Source organism: Volvox carteri (assembly GCF_000143455.1).
Source record: "Volvox carteri f. nagariensis unplaced genomic scaffold VOLCAscaffold_66, whole genome shotgun sequence".
In the NCBI taxonomy this organism is placed as follows: Eukaryota; Viridiplantae; Chlorophyta; class Chlorophyceae; order Chlamydomonadales; family Volvocaceae; genus Volvox; species Volvox carteri.
This window is the reverse complement of record NW_003307609.1, coordinates 156777-174075: the sequence shown is the minus strand read 5'-3', so window position 1 is coordinate 174075 and position 17299 is coordinate 156777. Positions and strand designations below refer to the sequence as shown.

The 17299-nt window shown below is 56.2% G+C and overlaps 4 protein-coding genes across 4 annotated transcripts in view; 2 read left to right on the top strand and 2 right to left on the bottom strand.

Moving 5' to 3' along the window:
• Positions 1–7754, bottom strand: part of VOLCADRAFT_119536 (uncharacterized protein) — a gene marked incomplete at both ends in the record, with an annotated part of 11158 nt that extends 3404 nt beyond the window's left edge. Inside the window, 15 exons of the mRNA XM_002956827.1 lie at positions 527–652; positions 878–1051; positions 1281–1426; positions 1800–1920; positions 2305–2520; positions 3061–3221; positions 3654–3803; positions 3931–4027; positions 4448–4561; positions 4809–4925; positions 5140–5250; positions 5669–5748; positions 5973–6392; positions 6756–7320; positions 7623–7754. Of these exons, the coding sequence (XP_002956873.1) occupies positions 527–652; positions 878–1051; positions 1281–1426; positions 1800–1920; positions 2305–2520; positions 3061–3221; positions 3654–3803; positions 3931–4027; positions 4448–4561; positions 4809–4925; positions 5140–5250; positions 5669–5748; positions 5973–6392; positions 6756–7320; positions 7623–7754 (2730 nt within the window). The remainder of the gene's footprint in view (positions 1–526; positions 653–877; positions 1052–1280; positions 1427–1799; positions 1921–2304; positions 2521–3060; positions 3222–3653; positions 3804–3930; positions 4028–4447; positions 4562–4808; positions 4926–5139; positions 5251–5668; positions 5749–5972; positions 6393–6755; positions 7321–7622) is intronic.
• A 341-nt stretch (positions 7755–8095) lies between these two features.
• VOLCADRAFT_107427 (uncharacterized protein) lies at positions 8096–10235 on the top strand (the record flags this gene model as incomplete). Its single annotated transcript, XM_002956864.1, has 6 exons — positions 8096–8278; positions 8353–8408; positions 8697–8822; positions 8915–9083; positions 9363–9635; positions 10080–10235. Exons 1-6 carry the CDS (start codon positions 8144–8146, stop codon positions 10233–10235), a joined length of 915 nt encoding a protein of 304 aa, XP_002956910.1. The 5' UTR covers positions 8096–8143.
• A 943-nt stretch (positions 10236–11178) lies between these two features.
• VOLCADRAFT_107426 (uncharacterized protein) lies at positions 11179–14725 on the bottom strand (the record flags this gene model as incomplete). Its single annotated transcript, XM_002956826.1, has 7 exons — positions 11179–11884; positions 12250–12435; positions 12618–12737; positions 13155–13299; positions 13728–13978; positions 14322–14411; positions 14474–14725. The coding sequence occupies 7 exons, from the start codon at positions 14723–14725 to the stop codon at positions 11720–11722; spliced, it is 1209 nt and encodes a 402-aa protein (XP_002956872.1). The 3' UTR covers positions 11179–11719.
• Positions 14726–16319: 1594 nt separating this feature from the next.
• VOLCADRAFT_97912 (uncharacterized protein) overlaps positions 16320–17299 on the top strand; it is a gene marked incomplete at both ends in the record, with an annotated part of 6915 nt that continues 5935 nt past the window's right edge. The window contains 2 exons of the mRNA XM_002956863.1: positions 16320–16571; positions 17059–17203. Coding sequence (XP_002956909.1) covers positions 16320–16571; positions 17059–17203 — 397 coding nt within the window. The remainder of the gene's footprint in view (positions 16572–17058; positions 17204–17299) is intronic.

Here is a 17299-nt window from a genome sequence, read left to right as displayed (position 1 = left end):
TATTCCCCCCCCCTGCCCTCATTCACCCGTGCCACCACCTTGAACCTCACAGTGCTGTCTTCAGCGGCCACAGTGTCNTGAACAGGGGGGGGAGGGGAGTGGGGAGGGGAGGGGTTTATATGATGCCAAAAGGGGACTACCGGGGGGAAGGGGTAAAGAGAGACGAACCACTGGCGAAGGAAGCAGATATACCAGAGATAGACGGAGAGTAGTTCGGGAATAAGGGGGAGCCTAGGGGGGAGGGGGGAGAGAATTCGGCACCACACCGCGGGGCTACTTTTTCCGGCAGTAAGCTGCTGGTCCTGTATGTACCACTGCGCGTCAGCACACCAAAACGCCTCTCCACGGGGTCCGCACCCGTCCTCAAAAACACACGTGCCCGTCATACACCCAGACACGCCAGTACGAATCCCGAAACACAAAAACAAATTCCTTGAAAACCCGCCCTTTTCAACCCTCCGGCCCTACGCCACCACACATACAGAAATACACACATAGCACGCGCACATTCCCACCCCGTTCCCACCTGCGGGTGTACGACAATGGTGGGTGCTTCCGAAACCAGTCCCGGCCGTACTCCCACATCTCCTCCGGGCAGTTGGTCAGTTCCCCGGGCCTCACGCAACCGCTGACGCGCCCTCTCAACGACCATCTGGGTGGTCGGTTTGTGGGGGGAAACAGGGGGTAGGGGGGCGAGATCTGTGTGTATGTGTGTGTGTTTTACGCGGGAATCAAAAGACATTAAAAATGTGATGATATGATGACGATATGATGCTGATGCTGATGTGGAAATGTGTGGATGCTATCTAGGGGGAACGTACGTTTGGAAACTCACGTAGATGTACGACACGGTACGGCAGGGCACGGGAATACGTACCTTGAGACTAAGGTCCTTCTTCTGGTTCCGCTTGAGGTGGGGGGTGTCAAGTGCGCCCAGCAATGTGGCCGACCCCCCTCCGCGGCCCCGTAGGGGTGAGGCCCCCGAGCGCCGCAGCTCAGCCAGCGCAGCTGCATCCGGGTTGTAGCGCTGAACGACGGTGTGGAGGCGGACCTGGACACCACGGGATGGTGTGGTGCGCGTGTGCGTGTGTGTGCGTGTGTGGGTGGGTGGGAATTGTGTATGGGGGGGTTGTGGGGTTGTGGGATTTGTTTTGGTTATTGGTAGGGAAGAAGGATTTGCTTCGTAAGTGCCTTAAGTATTTGGTACTTATGGATGGGAGTTAAATCGAGTGGAGGTTAATGGTTGCGGACGTTCAGCCGTACATACGTATTCGCCGTACCTTTATTGCGCCTATGGTCTCCGTCTTGAAGCCGTACTTGTTTAGTATCTTGCCGTTGAAGCCTGTCGGTGTGGTCAGGTAGGCCAGGTCGGCCAGCTCTGGGGAGCCGCCCACGAAGAACTCCGCCTGGCGGTCACGAATAGTGCCTGGGGAGGGCGAAGGGGTGGTAGGGGGGAGGTGATGAGAGGTTGTTATACGGGCAGGGCGGGATGTGTGTGTGTGTGTGTGTGCGGCCCGGTGTGTGCTGAGATGGTTGGGGCGGCGGATGGGGATGCTGAGGGCCGCCAAAACCCTAAACCCCATATAATACGTGGAAGAGCTGATAACCATTTGGCGGGCGGGCCATATGTCACCGCCTCGTGTGTTCCAGCACTTGAAAGTTGCTTTTGGTGGGCGCGCTTTGGATGATAATGATGATGATCATGATAATAGTATTAATATAACAACAATAATGAATATGATGGTAATACCACCCACAGACAGCCACTTTCAGCTCCCTTTCCCCCCCCCCAAACTCACCGAGCGGCTTCCACGTTCGTACGACGTGTGTTTCGCTCCCCGGCACCGGGTGGTGTGTCCCCAGAGCCAGCCAGCCGTATCCCTGGCTGGTGTAGCGGTTCAGGGTGTCCAGAGTGCACACCTGGACAAGGTGACGGAGTGGGGGGAAAGGCGAGCCACGAACGAGTGGAGTGGGGGGAGGGGGATTGACGATGATGATGATGATGATATGATGATATGATGATGACGATGATCATGATATGATGATGATGATGATATGATGATGATATGATGATGATGATATGATGATGATGATATATGGCCGGGACAAGGGAAAAGAAGATGGGGAAAAGGTAGTGAGAAGGGGGTGGGAGGGTAAAGAGGAACATATGTGTGCAAAATGTCACGGTTCACCTGCTCTTCACATCCGGAACATGTCCACTATTCTCCATATCTCCCTGCCCTTTCCCTGCCCGTCTCCTTCGCATACACATACACATACATACATGCATACATACATACGCACCTGGAAGAACATGCAGGGATATGCATTAGGAGCTAGGCCCCCGGCTGCTCCGGGCCCCTGCCCTCCCCCTGCCCCTAGCACTGGTTCTGGTACTGCAGCTGGTCGGCTGACCCACTCGAGCTCCAGGGGGTGTGCGAAGTGCGCAACGTCACGCGGCGGGGTGTCGGTGGCGGGGTCGGGGGGGTAAACAGTAACCCGGGAGATGTGGGTGACACCCTGCCAAGTTAGAGGGGGCAAGGGGGACGATGGTAAGGAGACCGGGGGGGGGGTGAGGCCCCCCGGGGAGAGTTAAATTCGTTGGGTGGGGGTAGGGAGCAAAGGATTCATGTGCCCCATGGTAAAGGTGGTTTTCAGGCAAGCAGGCAGATAGCGTGTATGAGTGGGACGGGGGATGTGTGTGTAAGGAAAAGAACAGCTGCCGTCAACAACAGCGCCGCCAAACACCGTCTTCGTCTCTTGAGGCGCTCCTCCGGTGCCGGAAAGAGTTTATGAGGGTGGGTGGGTTAAGAGAGGGGGCGGGGAGAGGGGTGGTGGAGGAGCGGGGCGGGGGAAGGGGAAGGGGGAAATACACACGGAATACACCTTCGCTGCTCAGGGCAAGTACAGCAATGGCACGAAGGCAAAGGGGTTGGGTTGGGGCTAGACCCAGGGACGTGGGCCTTCCCCGCTTCGGGCCCCCCTCCCCTTCCCCCCGGGCCCCCTGGGAACAGGTCCCTGAGCGTCCCACGTCGGACTCCCGCGCAGCCGCCTCCGCACCTGTATGATGCCCGGTTGCGTTTGTTGACAGTTGGAAGTGGTTGTTAGTTCCCATACGTCCGGGTCCCAACGAACAACGTACTCGATGTACAGTCGGTCCATAGGGAAGTCCGCCGCGGACTGAATCTCACCCAACAACAGCAACCTTGTGCAATCGGCCGCTGGGGGTAAAAAAGGGGTGAGTGGGGTTGGTAGATGGTGGACGAGGGTTTAGGTTTTTTTGAAGGGGGAAATGGGAGGCGGAACCATTATAGGACGGAGGAACTGCTAAAGCGATCGTCATGGTAATCCTACAATCGGAACCGGAGGGGGGAGGGGAATTCAAAAAACACAACATGCGGGAGAGCTTTAGGTCAGAGAGCTGGATGATGGACCACGCCTCCGTGACCTGACCTAGCCTAGTCTAACCCACGCGCCGAAACCAGCCCACACCAACAAACTTCGATCCACGTCTATATGCTTTTCCTTCCTCCAGTCGAGCCCCAGCCAGCCAGCCAGCCAGCCAGCCAGTCAGTCAGTCACATTCTCCCCCAGCCTTTGAGCTACCCAGCTACCAACCCAGCCCGCACCTCCCCGATCCCCCACCCCCCCACCCGGCGGTGGTTGAAAGTCGGACTTCAGGGCCGCCCGTCTGAGCTCCTCCGCCCGCGCCACCACCGCCCGCTCCAACTTGGCAGTTCTCTTCTCCAGGGAGGGCACATCCGTGGCGGAGGCGTGGTCGACCGTGTACTCAAAAATACCACCTGGTAGATAGACAGACAGACAGACAGACAGACAGGTACAGATGCAGTCAGACGCTGTCTAAGAGACAGACAGACAGACAGACAGACAGACAGACGGAAACACCCACCCACCTACCCATCCACCCACCATGACAGTCTTCAAAGCGGTACTTCAAGGCACCTCGGGAAAACCCCGGACACATGTCGAAGGAGCCGTCGGGGTAGGCGCGAATGGACACCAGGACCTGCATACATACATACATACATACATGCGCATGTCAAGTCGTCAACAAGTACGCCTGTATGTGCGCATGTGTACATGTGTATGCTGTGAGACCGTTACTAAAGCGAGAGCTCTATAGCTTTGTCTGTTGTGTCTGAGCACCTTGCCGTACACGTGAAACTGGAGCATCAGTACGTCGTGTCGGTGCACCTGTCTGTCTGTCTGTCTGTGTGCATACAATACTTAGAAACAGGCACCAACGGACATGACCTTACCATCCCGCACTAACCCTCCTACCTCCATCACGCCACTAATTCCCCTCTCCTCCCCTTCCCTCCCCTTCCCTCCCCTCTCCTCTCCTCCCCTCTCCTCCCCTCCCATCCCCTCTCCCTCCCCTCTCCCTCCCCTTCCCTTCCCTCCCCTCTCCTCCCTTCCCCCATACCTTGTTGTTCCCCGCCCCCGCCTCCGCCTCCCCCCCTAGGTCCGCAACAATGAACATGGAGCGGAAGCACAGCACCTGGGCCCGGCTCTTGGGGTTGGTCAGCAGCTTGGTCACCTGCGCACAACCGCCAACACAGCCCCCGTGTGTGAGTGTATATATGTGTGTGTGTGCGCGCGCGCCTGTGTATGTGTGCGTTCAGGACGGGAGGGACAAGACATGCAACATGTGCATGTACCTATGTTTTTTCCATTATTAACATCCTAGGACGCGATTTCGTTAAAGATTTGATTTAGGACGACCTCTTACCCTTGTCATGCTACGAACCAGGACAACACACAGCGCCCTCATTAAATTAACTCACAAGCACATTCTCGTCCTCGTACGACGACGTGGTCACCGTACGACCAAGCTCCTGGGCCACACAGAAGTCGTCCGTCTGTATGAACGTGTACAGGATTGACCCACGGGTCCTTGGGTCCTGCAGGTGAATAGGAGGCGTTAGGTTGGAAGGATGTGTGTGGTTTTGGCGATAGGAGGAAGGCCCCTCCGCCTCCTACCCCTTCGTCCTCCTCCCCCCCACCTCCTCTTGCCCTGGCAGCAGCTTCACTCGTTCGTGGTTCGTCTTTCCCCCCTCCTTCTCCTCCTCCCCTTCCTCCTGCTCCTCCTCCCCCTCCCTCTTCCCACCCACCCACCATCCGTTTATGGTCCAGGGCAGACTGGGAGCCAAATGCCTGTTGCCGCTTGGACTGCACCGCCCCGGCCTGATGCTGCGGCTGCTGGGTCAGCTGGGTAGCGGCGGCGGCCTGAGAGGGGGACACGTCACAGCGGTGGACGTAGTGGCGGTGGGTGTAGTGGCGGTGGGTGTAGTGAGGAACATGCGGGAGGGGGGAGGGGGAAAGGGGAGGTGAGGAGGTGAGGGGGAAAGGGGAGGTGAGGAGGTGAGGGGGGAAGGGGAGGTGAGGAGGTGAGGGGGGAAGGGGAGGGGGTTATAGCGGGGCAGTGATGGTGACAAAAGAGGACTAAGAGAAGCGTCGCGAGATTCCTTTCGTCGTCGTAAAGACGTTTTAGGGGTGAGGAGTTGTAGGGTTGGGTCTTGCGTTTTAGTGCCCTCCACGCTCCTTGCGCCTGTCCATCCCTCCTCCCTCCTTTCCCTCATCTCTCCCTCTCTCTCTCTCCCTGCGCCCCAAACCCCCTCCCGCTCTCCCCCTATTTGGGCCCCACCTGAGCCGCCGCCACCTCGCTCGGGCTGTAAACCTTCTCCTGCCAGCCGAATACACGGCTGGCCTTGAACTTTTCAGGTACTGCAGGAGGAGGACGAGAGGCGAAGAGGCGGCGGTGGAGCCGCGGAAGTGATGTACAAAAAAGAAAGCCGTTGGTTCGGTTTGTCTGTCTGTCGCTCTGTCCTGGTCAATCAGAACAGAAGCATCATGAAGGCACACCTTACAACGGCTTCAACAACCCCATCAAAATCGCCAGCCACCACCCCAAGGGTCGGTCACATAGGGCCCAACAGTTACACACTCACATTCGTGATGTGGAGTGGTCGGCGGTACCTCCGGAGGCTGCCCTGTGGCGGCCAGGCGAGCTTCCGTACCCAGGCTGCCGTACGGTACGACCTGTGGTACGACCTGTGGCGGAATGACCAGGCCCGCAACGCCCATTTGTGGCTGCGCCTGTGGCGGAGGCGGCGCTCCTGCCGCCGGCCCCGCTGCAGCGGCCATTGCTTGCTGCTGCTGCTGCTGTTGTGGGTCCGATATCGCCTGTTGTTGTTGTTGTTGTTGTACTAGCTGTCCTTGCAGCAAGGCGGCGGGGTCTGCATCAGCGCCGGACGTAGCCATCTGCTGCGCCATCTGTTGACGTCGCTGCCGCCGCCGCGGCATGGCGTCAGTGTCGCCGCCGCCGCCGCCATCACCGCCGCCGGCACTGGCCCCGGGGTCCTCCATCGCTGGGTGGGATGGGTCGGGGACGAAGAGGGCATCCAGGGGGTTGGCAGACCGACACAGCGACAGACGAACATTGGGGCCAAGGCGCACGTTTTCCTCTTCCCTCCCAATGCGATGCGTTACCAGCAGATTCAGGAATCGAAGAGACCAACATATGCGTGTGCAGCCGAGCCGTGTTCTACATTATTTTACATTACATTACATTAGACAACACCATACTGCACTAAACTACACAGCACCACACTACACTATGCTACACCGCACTAACTATACGACACTGCACGGACACAGATTATGGATTCCTCTCCAGTTTTACCAATTCAAAGGATGGAAACGGGACAACGCAAGCGACAATACCGCCGTACCTTCACCCAAGGGCCGGCCCTGCCGCTGTGGCAGTTGCCCGTACGGCACCGCTGGGCCGTCGTCTCCGCCTGTCGCCACCCAAAAAGGGTCCGCCGCCGGCGCCGCCGTCGCCATCTCCCCCTGCTGCCCCGTCACCGCTGACCGTGGGGCCATTTGGTTCCGTCCCAGGCGTCCCGCCACGCTTGTCGCTACCGCTGCTGGTGCCTGCGGCGAGCCGGATGGCGGCAGCATAATGCCTCCTGCCGCAGCGGCTGCATCAAGCCGTTGCTGTATGGTCATCCGCTGGCGCATTCCCCCGGCCACTGGACCGGTGCCGGACGACCTGTGCTGCCGCTGCTGCTGTTGCTGCTGGTGTTGGGTTGGCCCCCTCCCAGTCCTGAGCTCCCCCCAGGCCTCGCCCAGGGCGGCCTCCGCGATCGGCTGAGCTGCCTGCAGCGCAGGTTGAGGTACGGTCTGCTGCCCCTGCTGCAGCTGTTGCTGTTGCTGCTGGGGATTTACGCCCATGTATTGAGCCTGAGGGTCCACGTATTGCGCGTGTTGTTGCGGGTACGTCGCCGGGAGGAGCTGTGGTTGCGGAGCAGGGGGATAGGGCCCAGATGCGCCTTGGGAGGCGGCAGGGTAGGCTGCGGTGCCCTGGGCGGCAGGCAGGGGTTGGCCGTCTGGGCCGTAGGCAGGCTGGGGCAGAGGCTGCGGAAAGGGTTGCTGCTGCAGTTGCTGCGGAGCTCCGCTTCCTTGAGCTACTTGGGATTGGGATTGGGCTTGAGCTTGGCCTTGAGTTGCGTCCTGGGGCTGACCCTGCGGATCGGTAAACGGAAAGACTGCCCATGGCTTCTGACCCCGCGCTGAGTCAAAGCAAATTCGCTTACCGTGCCACCCGCATTTTGGTTGATGACGTGAACCTGAGATCTCTGAACGCTGAGGCGCCATAGAGTCACCCGCACTTTCAAGTTCTGTATCGGGTCCTTGGAAACGTAACGGACGGTCTTGGCATCCTCCATTCCAGGTATGCCGTTACAACAGAGTTATTTTCTCATGTCTATGGTGATGGGCGGGACGCAGTTTTCTGCTGAGGACCATCGTAAGACCTTGCACAGAACCTAGCTTGCCTGCAAATTCTCCAAGTCAACGCTCTAACATGGGGTCACTTCAATTCAAAATTTAGATTGGAAAGAAGATACTTATCACAATTGTGCTGGTTCGGCGGATAACGCTTTTTTTGCGCGTCCATGAACAGCTTCCTAAGTTCCAACCTTCAAACGGCCTCGTACAACAAACCGGTACCGGTAACCTGCGACACCAGCGCTGAAGGCAAATTATATGCTATATCGTTAGGTACAGGTGTAGCGGTTGCTTGCAGCTTTTTTGGTCTGCAAGGCAGCCGCCGGCCATGCTCTTGCAAGGCGCTGGTTCCACCATGTCCACATCCCGCAGTCATGTCATTCCATTAGCAGCTAGCGCGCAAGCAGCGAGTACCATAAGCGTTGGCGCAATACGTTTCCGGCCTTGCATTGACATCCATAAGGTGCGCAATCGTGGGCTGAATAGAGGCGCTCAACTGATCATTCCCACATGCAAAATTGAAATAACACCGCGCAGGGAAAAGTTAAACAAATCGTCGGCTCGACGCTTAAGGACCTTCCGGAGACCCAGGGGTAAGGGCCATACCCATTCCACCTTGCCGGCTTGCGTCCCACCGACACCCCCTGCCTAAAAAATTCCCAGTATGTAGTCCCTGAGACCCATTCCATATTTAAAATTCACAGAGCTCCTGGGAACCGGGAGTCACTCTCTGTCGGGGCACGCCATCCTCTACACATGAGTCTCGTACCGTATATACGAACCACCCGCTTACTTGCCTCGGTCTGCTACATTCCTAGAGAATGACCTGTGAAGAGGAGACACATGAAATGCGTGTGCATTATGTATCTTTTCGTCACCAGGTCGGTTTCGGAGCTGAAGACAAATTTCGTGTCGGACAAGCCTTCCTCTTGGTACAGCGAGCTATACCGGAAAGATGGCCTTACGGGGGGCCACGTCATCATGCTGGGAGCGGATGAAGCTAGCAAGTACGATTAAATTGGGAGGTGTCCCCATAACCGCGTACGACAAAACACGTGCTCAATAGCTCACGATGAATCCTTCTCCACGTGCTATGCAGGCAAACGGCGCTTGAGGCTCTCCGCGCCTGGCCAGGGGGCCTTCACATGGGGGGTGGGGTGACAGCGGACAATGCGATGGAGTACCTGGATGCCGGGGCCAGCCACGTCATCGTCACGTCGTACGTGTTTCGGGAAGGACGACTGGAGGAGGACCGTCTGAAGCAGCTGGTGGGTTTCTTCATCGCGAATTGCATTGGGGCCCCTCGGTGGGCCCTGGGGTGTGTGTACATATGTACATACATACATACCTGCAAGGCACGGCCGTTCGCTAAAAGAGGTGGTGTGGATCTTACGTGTTGGCAGCTGGTTCTTTCTTTGACTTCTACATCACGTAACTCCCCCCACTTCCCATCTCCTACCCCCCCGGCCTTTTCTCTCACCCACTCTTCCTCACCCCTCTTTTCCCTTCCCTTAACCCCACCCCTCCTCCTCGCCCCTTCCCCCCAGGTCAAGCTTGTGGGCAAGCAGCGCCTGGTTCTGGATCTCTCCTGCCGCCAACGAGACGGCCAATACTGGGTGGTGACGGACCGCTGGCAGCGCTTCAGCTCCCTGGCGCTCAGTCCCGGCAGCCTAGCCGCCTTGGCTGCCAGCTGCGACGAGTTCCTGGTTCACGGCGTGGATGTGGAGGGCATGCAGCTGGGTATTGACGAGCAGCTGGTGGCCCTGCTGGGGGAGTGGTCGCCCCTGCCAGTGACATATGCGGGTGGAGCGAGGACGCTGGTACGCGGGGTCCTGCTTCACGGCCCGCAGTGCCCGGGCTGGAGGTTTGGGTTGTGGGGAAGCTGTGAAAACAAGTCAATAAGGAAAGCAAATGCCGAAACATCGAAAGCTGCAAACTGCCGGACTGGAGACCGAAGGATTCAAAGCAACGACGCAACTGCCCTGTGAAATATTAGTACCGACTTTTTTGCGCCCGCGTCGTGTACGGCGTCGTGTATAAAATCCTGCATTAGGTTAGTCGTGCTCAGCGTGTTGCTGAGTATGGTCGTCCTCAAGAGTTGTGCAGTAGAAGGGTGTGGATGGGGGGAGAGGTGTGATTAGCGGGGTGGGGAAAAAGATGGGCGGGGTTGATGATGGGCTCCTTCTATTGGTAATTCGACACATGCAGATTCGAGTCATTTTTCCAACCACAACTGACTCCCTCCTTCCTAAATCGTCTTTCAGGAGGACTTGGAGCGCGTGCGGGTGGCTGGTAGGGGGCGAGTGGATATCACCGTGGGCTCTGCTCTCGACATATTTGGCGGGAAACTCAAGTACAACGATGTAGTGGCCTGGCACAAGCGCCAACAAGAACAACAAGACCACCAGCAGTCACATTAGCAATGCCAGTGCAGTGGTAGTCATAGAACTGCGTAGCAACAGAAGTAGCTGCTGATGCTGGCGCCGCTTACGGTGCTGCTGCTGGTAGTCCAGTGGTAGCCAGGCGGCAGCACGGGTGCAGTAATGGAGCCCCCGGATTGGCCGCCATAATTTTAGGCGTTGTGCTACAGCTGCGGAAGCAGTGAGCAAACGAAATATCGAATATACGATATAGCAAGTTTTGCGCAGCAGTAGCGGCAGCGGAGAGAAGTACGCGGAGGCGGAGGTGGAGGAGCACGTGAAGCAATGTTGTGGCGAAGGTGTGTCGGCGCAGCCCCGCAAGGGAGCCCAGCCCTGCACAGTCCAACATCTAAAGGCTGATCCATTCTCAATTTGAATTTGGATGGAATTCAGCATGGCGAGTGTACGCCACGCCTGACTGCACTGGTGCAGATCTAACTGAATCTGGGCCGTGCAACATTGAGCCTGCACGATACAATTGGGATATCTGTGTGTGTGTCTGTGTGTGTGTCCCTGTGTTGTATGGCGAGGTGGTGCGGTCGCAATGGATTGGGTCCGCTATGGGAGGAATGCAGGTTGGGCTACCGAGGGGGAGTGAGAGGGGCAGGTGGGGTCCATCTACATCAGTCGCTGCCGCTTCTCCTGTAGAGCATGGTTATGGGGAGGGGAGCCCGAGAGCTGTGGACGAATAAGACGCGCTGCCAAAGATTCCCCTAAGGATTTGGATGAAACCTCGACTGTGAATAGTACGCTCGCACTACATACACATTTGGCCGCTTTTGAGCTCCGTTCCCCTCTCCTTGGCTTCATCGGCACGTGTGGGTCGTATGGTCATCAGGGCCCAGCCGATGCCTCAAACGGCCCGTCCCCCACTCCCTCTCTCTTCTCTCTTCCAACCCTCCCCCTCTGTTCTCTCTCCTTCCCCCCCGTCCCTACTCTCTGGCCCTGGCAGCAGCTTCAATCGTGTGTGGTTCGTCTTTTCCCCCCGTCCCCACTGAAGGGAACCCAGCGTCCTGCGGGTCTGTCCTTCACTCTCTCTCTCTCTCTCTCTCTCTCTCTCTCTCTCTCTGTGTATGTGTATGTGTATGTGTATGTGTGTGTGACGTGTGTGTTTGTGTGTGTGTGTGCAAGCACCACCACCACCATCAACAGCACTTTAACCACGCATCGCTTCAGCAACACAGCCGCAACCGAATCCCAGCCACCGCATCTAACCACCACCACCACTACCTGAAAAATTACCATCCATCACCTCATTCTACAAACTCCACAAGAACTACTATTGGCATAATTAAATGATATTCTCGCTCAACACAGCTGCAGTAGCGTAATCTTCACAGTCACGCCTTCCTTTTTCAAGCTCTTGACATGGCTACAGCCCCAACTAACCCACTCCACGCAGCACCACGCACATCACTCCACCAAGGCAACCTGCGACTCTGCCTCCACTGCAGCAGCACCGTGCTAGTGACTAGCAGCCGCCGTCACGTGTTGTTCGTCGCCGCAGTCGCCGCCGCAGCCTCAGCACGTTGCACTTCCCTCTCCACCTCGTCGAGCTGCAGCTCCCCTTCCAGAGTCTTCCCTCCGATAACCCAGGTGGGGAAGGCCCGCACATTGGCCGCCTCGCATGCGGGAGCCACCTTCTCGCCCTGAACAAACAGACAGACAGACACATTTTCCCTTTTCCCACATTTTCAGATTTGCCATCACTTGGTCGCCGATTCTTTCTTCTCTCTTTGCAGATGTAAAGTAGATCATGAAAACGCAAACACGACTGGACTAAGAAGATACTGTACATACCTGCCGTCCAGGTCTCCGTAGCTTAAAAGCGGCGAATGATCGACCTGTGGCATCCTCTTCCCAAGCCACAGGACCGTCACTGTTCTTGAGGTCACAGCAACACATCACGACGCCAACACATCACAAAGCACCCGACAATGATAGGGGGCATGACACGGCACGCTCACCCCTCAACCCCCTCCCTCTCACCGCAACCCCGAGCCGCCGCACCTACCCGCTTCCAGCCGTTCGGGAAGCACTCAACGTAGGGAAATTCCGCCATTGCTGCACCGCCAAACTCCTCCTTCTGCTCCAGGCAGTGGGAGCACCAGAAGGCGCCGTACATGCGGGCGCCGACAGCACTCAGTCGCCTCGCCAGGTCGATCGCACGATCGCTGGAGGGACCGGACACCAACGGAGCCTGCGAAGGAGCGAAGCAGTAGCAATGGAGGTAGTGGCAGTAATAGTAGGAATGGTGGTGGTAGTGGTAGCAGTAGCAACATCATTAGATGTTCCGAAACCAGCGCCAGCGCGCTCGGCATCAAGCAGCAGTATACGGCAAAGGTGCTGACCTATTATCCCCGTACCGTAATTAATTCTCACCCTGTACGGCAAAAAGAAGTTTTCGTCGTATACCGTCCCCGCGCTGGAGCCTTTGGGCAGCCCTCCGTAAAGTACGGCTGCGGTTGCTAGCGCACCCCCCACTCCGCTGAGCGCGTTCTCCTGTGAGTGTATGTATGTATGTATGTGTGTTGGGGAGGCGGGCACCAGCCGTACATAAATCCAGGGGGGGGGACATGTGCGGGAAACTTAGAAATAAACTTTCGGCGTCAAAAAGTCCGAACTCCGAAATTGCTGAGGTCCTTCGTCCAGGGGCCAGGTCTTCGGGTAGGCGACATAGCAGCGGTGAGGCTTTTTAGATAAAAGGAATGTACATGGGGCTTATGTACGGCAGATATCAGACTGCTCTTGCAGGATGCACCGGTGGCAAGTGCCGAGCAACAGGGAATCATTCCCCCTGTATGTATGAGACAATCAGACCAATACGCAGGGGTCCAGGGCGGGGAAGGATTTTATCTTGATGTGCCGTGCCGTGCGGTGCCGTGTCGTGCCGTCGGGCCGCCAACCCCCACCTCCTACCCTGCCACCCTGCCTGTCATGCCCTGCTGTCCGATCGTCCTCAGCTACCCTAACACTCTGCCCAGGGGGCCCCGGCCACTCGCCTTGAGCTGCTTGCTTGTGAGTGATGTCCCGAGGGTCACAGCTAAGGTGACCGAGACACCGGCTGACAGGTAGCACCAGGCGCAGGGGGTGCCTCCCAGCCGGGTCTGGAGAATGGAGCTGGTGGAGGAGGCAGCCGCCAACACCAACACGGCAACACACACCACAACGCGACCATCAACACGACCATCAACACGACCATCAACACAAACATCCACCATAACAACACAGACACGTGACACCAAAACATAGACAGAGAAGGGAGGGAACAGGGTTGGCATGGATAACAAGATTAGGGTGATTCGGGTTTAGGAGGACTGGGCGTGACGGCTGATTGTTAACAAGGTTGGCGGTTGGTTAAATTAGTTGATTAGTTTGGTTAGTTTATTCGACGGTTGGAACGCGGCGGCTTCGGAATGCAGTAAAGCTAACGGCACAGGCAGCTCGGACTTATGAGATTTATTAAATCAGAAGGGATTAGCGAAAGCTTACATGAGTACGGCACTTGTGGTTGCCAAAGCCGCCACACCCGCCGTAAGTCCCAGCAGGGTCGTTTCCCGTACAGACGCCGGCGCGTTTGCCTTGGCTTGTTGTACGTACGTAGCCGCCAGAGCGCCGACTGCGCCGTACGCCAGCATGCCAAACAGCGATAGCGGCATGCCGTACAGCTGCGCGTATGGACTGCCGAGCACACTTTCGCAGCCGTTCGTGGGGCAAACCAGGGGGCCATTGAACAGCTTGACCTGAGGAATAGGAGGAGGGATGATGAGGAAAGGGGAAAATGACACATTGATACGATGGGGATGTTGGAAGGTTCTGGAAAGCTTGGCAGGCAGAGCAGCCTTCATCTGGACGGGATTGGGGACCTGCGGCAGTGTACGGCGAAAGCGTGCGCGTAGCGCTCCGCCGAGCGTGCCCATGAACAGGCGAAGCAGCAAACAAGGACAAATGTTTTGTGTTTCGCAAGTAGAAACCACACTCGGGAAAAGAGGTGGATGGAGAGTTCAGCTGGGGAACGTTGCTCGTCGCGAACCGACCGTTCACCGTGAACCCCGCGCATAGCTTCATTTACTCGCAATTACTCACGTAGGTTAGATACGCCGTCTCGATCATACCAACGGACGCGAGCGCAGCCATGGCATTAAAGTTGCTGGTGTTAATCAGACCAGAGACCTCCTACGCGGGGCATAATCAGGGATGGGGGCTTGCGCTCATTCGCAAGCGCGATCAGAGCCCACCCAGGTGCATACGGATACCGTTGATTCTGCCGAGGTGGTAGACTCCGGAGACTCATCCGCTAACGGAGGTGCAGACTGGAATTGGTCAGGTCCCATGCTCCGGAGCAAGCTACCTCTTTGGTGCATCTTGGTCGCTAGCCACGGCGCTGCTCGTGGAAGTGAAACTACATTCAGAGAAATATGTGCTGGCAAGGCAATCACCCGACCTGAGCAGCTCACAACCCCTGCCGAGCGAATCGTCGCGGCTGACATTTGTCTCAACGTTATTGCAAGGACTTGTACCTATACAGCAATACACCTAATGCGTTATTAGAGCAAATGAGAAATTGCATGCGAAAATTTGGCTCCTGCTCGGGTACAGCAATGCATAGAAATTTTCTCGTGCTTAAATCTTTGACAAATGAGTTCATTCGGTATTATAAATCCTTTAGCCTTTTCACTATGCTGCGCGCTACTTGGCAGCCGAAGTCCCCATGGGTCGGCGCAGCCCAAGCGAGGCCGCTCCTTCACAGCACCCCGGCTTTGGAGGGTCAAATAGGTCGGCTCCCTCAGTCATAAGGTCTACAGTTCACGGCCCTACATGCAGTACACATCCTTATACTTCGTACGAACCCTGAAGCCACCTTAACATACACCGCTTTTGCTTACAAGGGACTGGCATTTGGAAAACTAGGCAGGCTCTCAACATAAACTCACGACGGGGTCAACAACGGGCTCGACGGCCTTTTTAGGCTGATCAACCGCTCTCCTCGCTTACGAGGTCCGAGGGCTGTTCCACTGGTCGCAATGCATCAAATCAAGGGCCGGAAGTGATGCAATGTGAACAAGCCCAAAGCCACCTGAACATGGACGAAGCCGTATCACGAACACCATGCAGTGTCACACATCCGTACATAGCGCGACTCAGCGCGAGGGTTTCGTCAGAAAACCAATGCAGTTATGCGTATCGAACACATGCTTTTGTTATATACGTGGCTTTCCAGCGAGAAAACCATGAGATCGGGTTGAGAGGTTAATTTAAGCGCATATTAAATAACAGTTTCCATCACCTAGGGACATCAACTTACAATCCATAAAATTCTAACATTATGGATAATAAAGCTGTCCGCGAAGCCGCTGTTGAACGTCCTTAAGAAACATCCCTCATTAAGGCTCACGCCGCATTGACACTAAAAATAAAGCACTGTCTCTACAACAAATAACTCAATGTTAGGTTTTCTCACCTTACTATGCGTTTTTGAGCTTTGAGCTAGCCCAACAATACGTGTCCGTACGCCGTAACAGGCTCTCGAGAGGATGACGGGAAAACGCTCGCAACCATACGATGCGAGTTGCCTGAGAGATTACGCTTCTTGTGAGCATGATTGGAGCCTGAAGGTTTTTGCGGGGGGAACGTCTGTACGCCTTGTCCGCAACTTTTCTGTACCAGCGCTACCGGCTTTTTCACATCGACGTCCTAAATAAAGACCCAAAGAGGGTTCTCGCAACGCTGGCGCTCAAACACAACTCCCTTGCTGAACAGCTTAAGGCACTCGACGCTCAGCTTGCTGCGGATAGTTCCGGCAGCGACTGGGAGCAAGACATGGGTGCGGAGAGCAGCAAGTATGCAGATGGGGAGGGCGGACCTGTCGCGTATATCGCACAGAGAACGCAAGTCGGACGTGCAAAGGTGTGAGAGATGTGCGCCCAGGTGGTGCCCAGCAGGTTCCTGAGAAAGCTGACTAAATAATCAAAAACTGTATCTTTGTATGTCCGCGATAAAAGGCCATCACTGGGAACAAGGCTGGAGTCACCAAGCTTGAAGTAAAGCTTCCGCCGAAGGCGACGCCTGTGGCTGTTGAGGATTATGACTGCATCAGGGTCAGTTTTGCTGCTGATCTGGCTGATTGGCATCCAGCTCACGCTTTGCTCTCGACATGAATTGCAGAGTTCGCTCGTCAATCTGCTGCTTTTCAGCCGCCTGGATCGGGGTACAGCTCAGAGAATTGTGGCGCACATGTACATGCTTCCGGTGACAGCTGGCGAAATCCTGATTCAGCAAGGGGATAGCGGAGACGCCGCAACCAAACTGTTTGTTGTGCGGAGCGGCAAATTCGAGGTGAATCCGCAGGAGCACCGAAACCGGGCCTAATGCGGGACGCCGGCATCGCTACCGTTACCATAACCACACCATTATAATAATCCATGCACGGTGAAAATATTAATCCAGGAGTTTGCATGGAGGAAAGAGCAGGAGCGCTTTAAAAAATTCAAACGAGGCCGCACCAGGCGGGCTCAACCCCACCAGGTTGGCTCAACCCTACCGGCCCCCAGCCACATACAGCTCTTCCCCCCGGGGCAAATAAGCACACGAAAGCAGTGGTTACCATTTTCTGTTCCTGACGTGTAATGCAATGTTTTACAACCTTTACGCATATTCACACGTAAAACGCCCACGCTCAGGTCATTAATACACCCACAGACACAAAGGCACCGAGGCTTCCCATCTAACTAGCCATTTGTTGTCATCCTGCTCAACTATACTACTTACACATATATACATACTTGTGCACATACACACACGCACACGCGCGTGCACCCGACAGGTGTTGGAGCGTCGGAAAGATGTCATGTTCAAGGTCAACACGAAGGAGCGCGGTGACGTGTTTGGCGAAATCAGCCTTATGTACGACTGCCCCCGCTCCGCGACCGTGGCGGCCACCACAGACGCCAGCGTTTGGGTTCTGGAACGTGACGTTTTCAGGTAATAACTGTAATAATCAACTGTTATACCAGAAACCCAAACCAGAAAACTGAACTTGACCTCTTTAGGGAAGTCAAGTGACC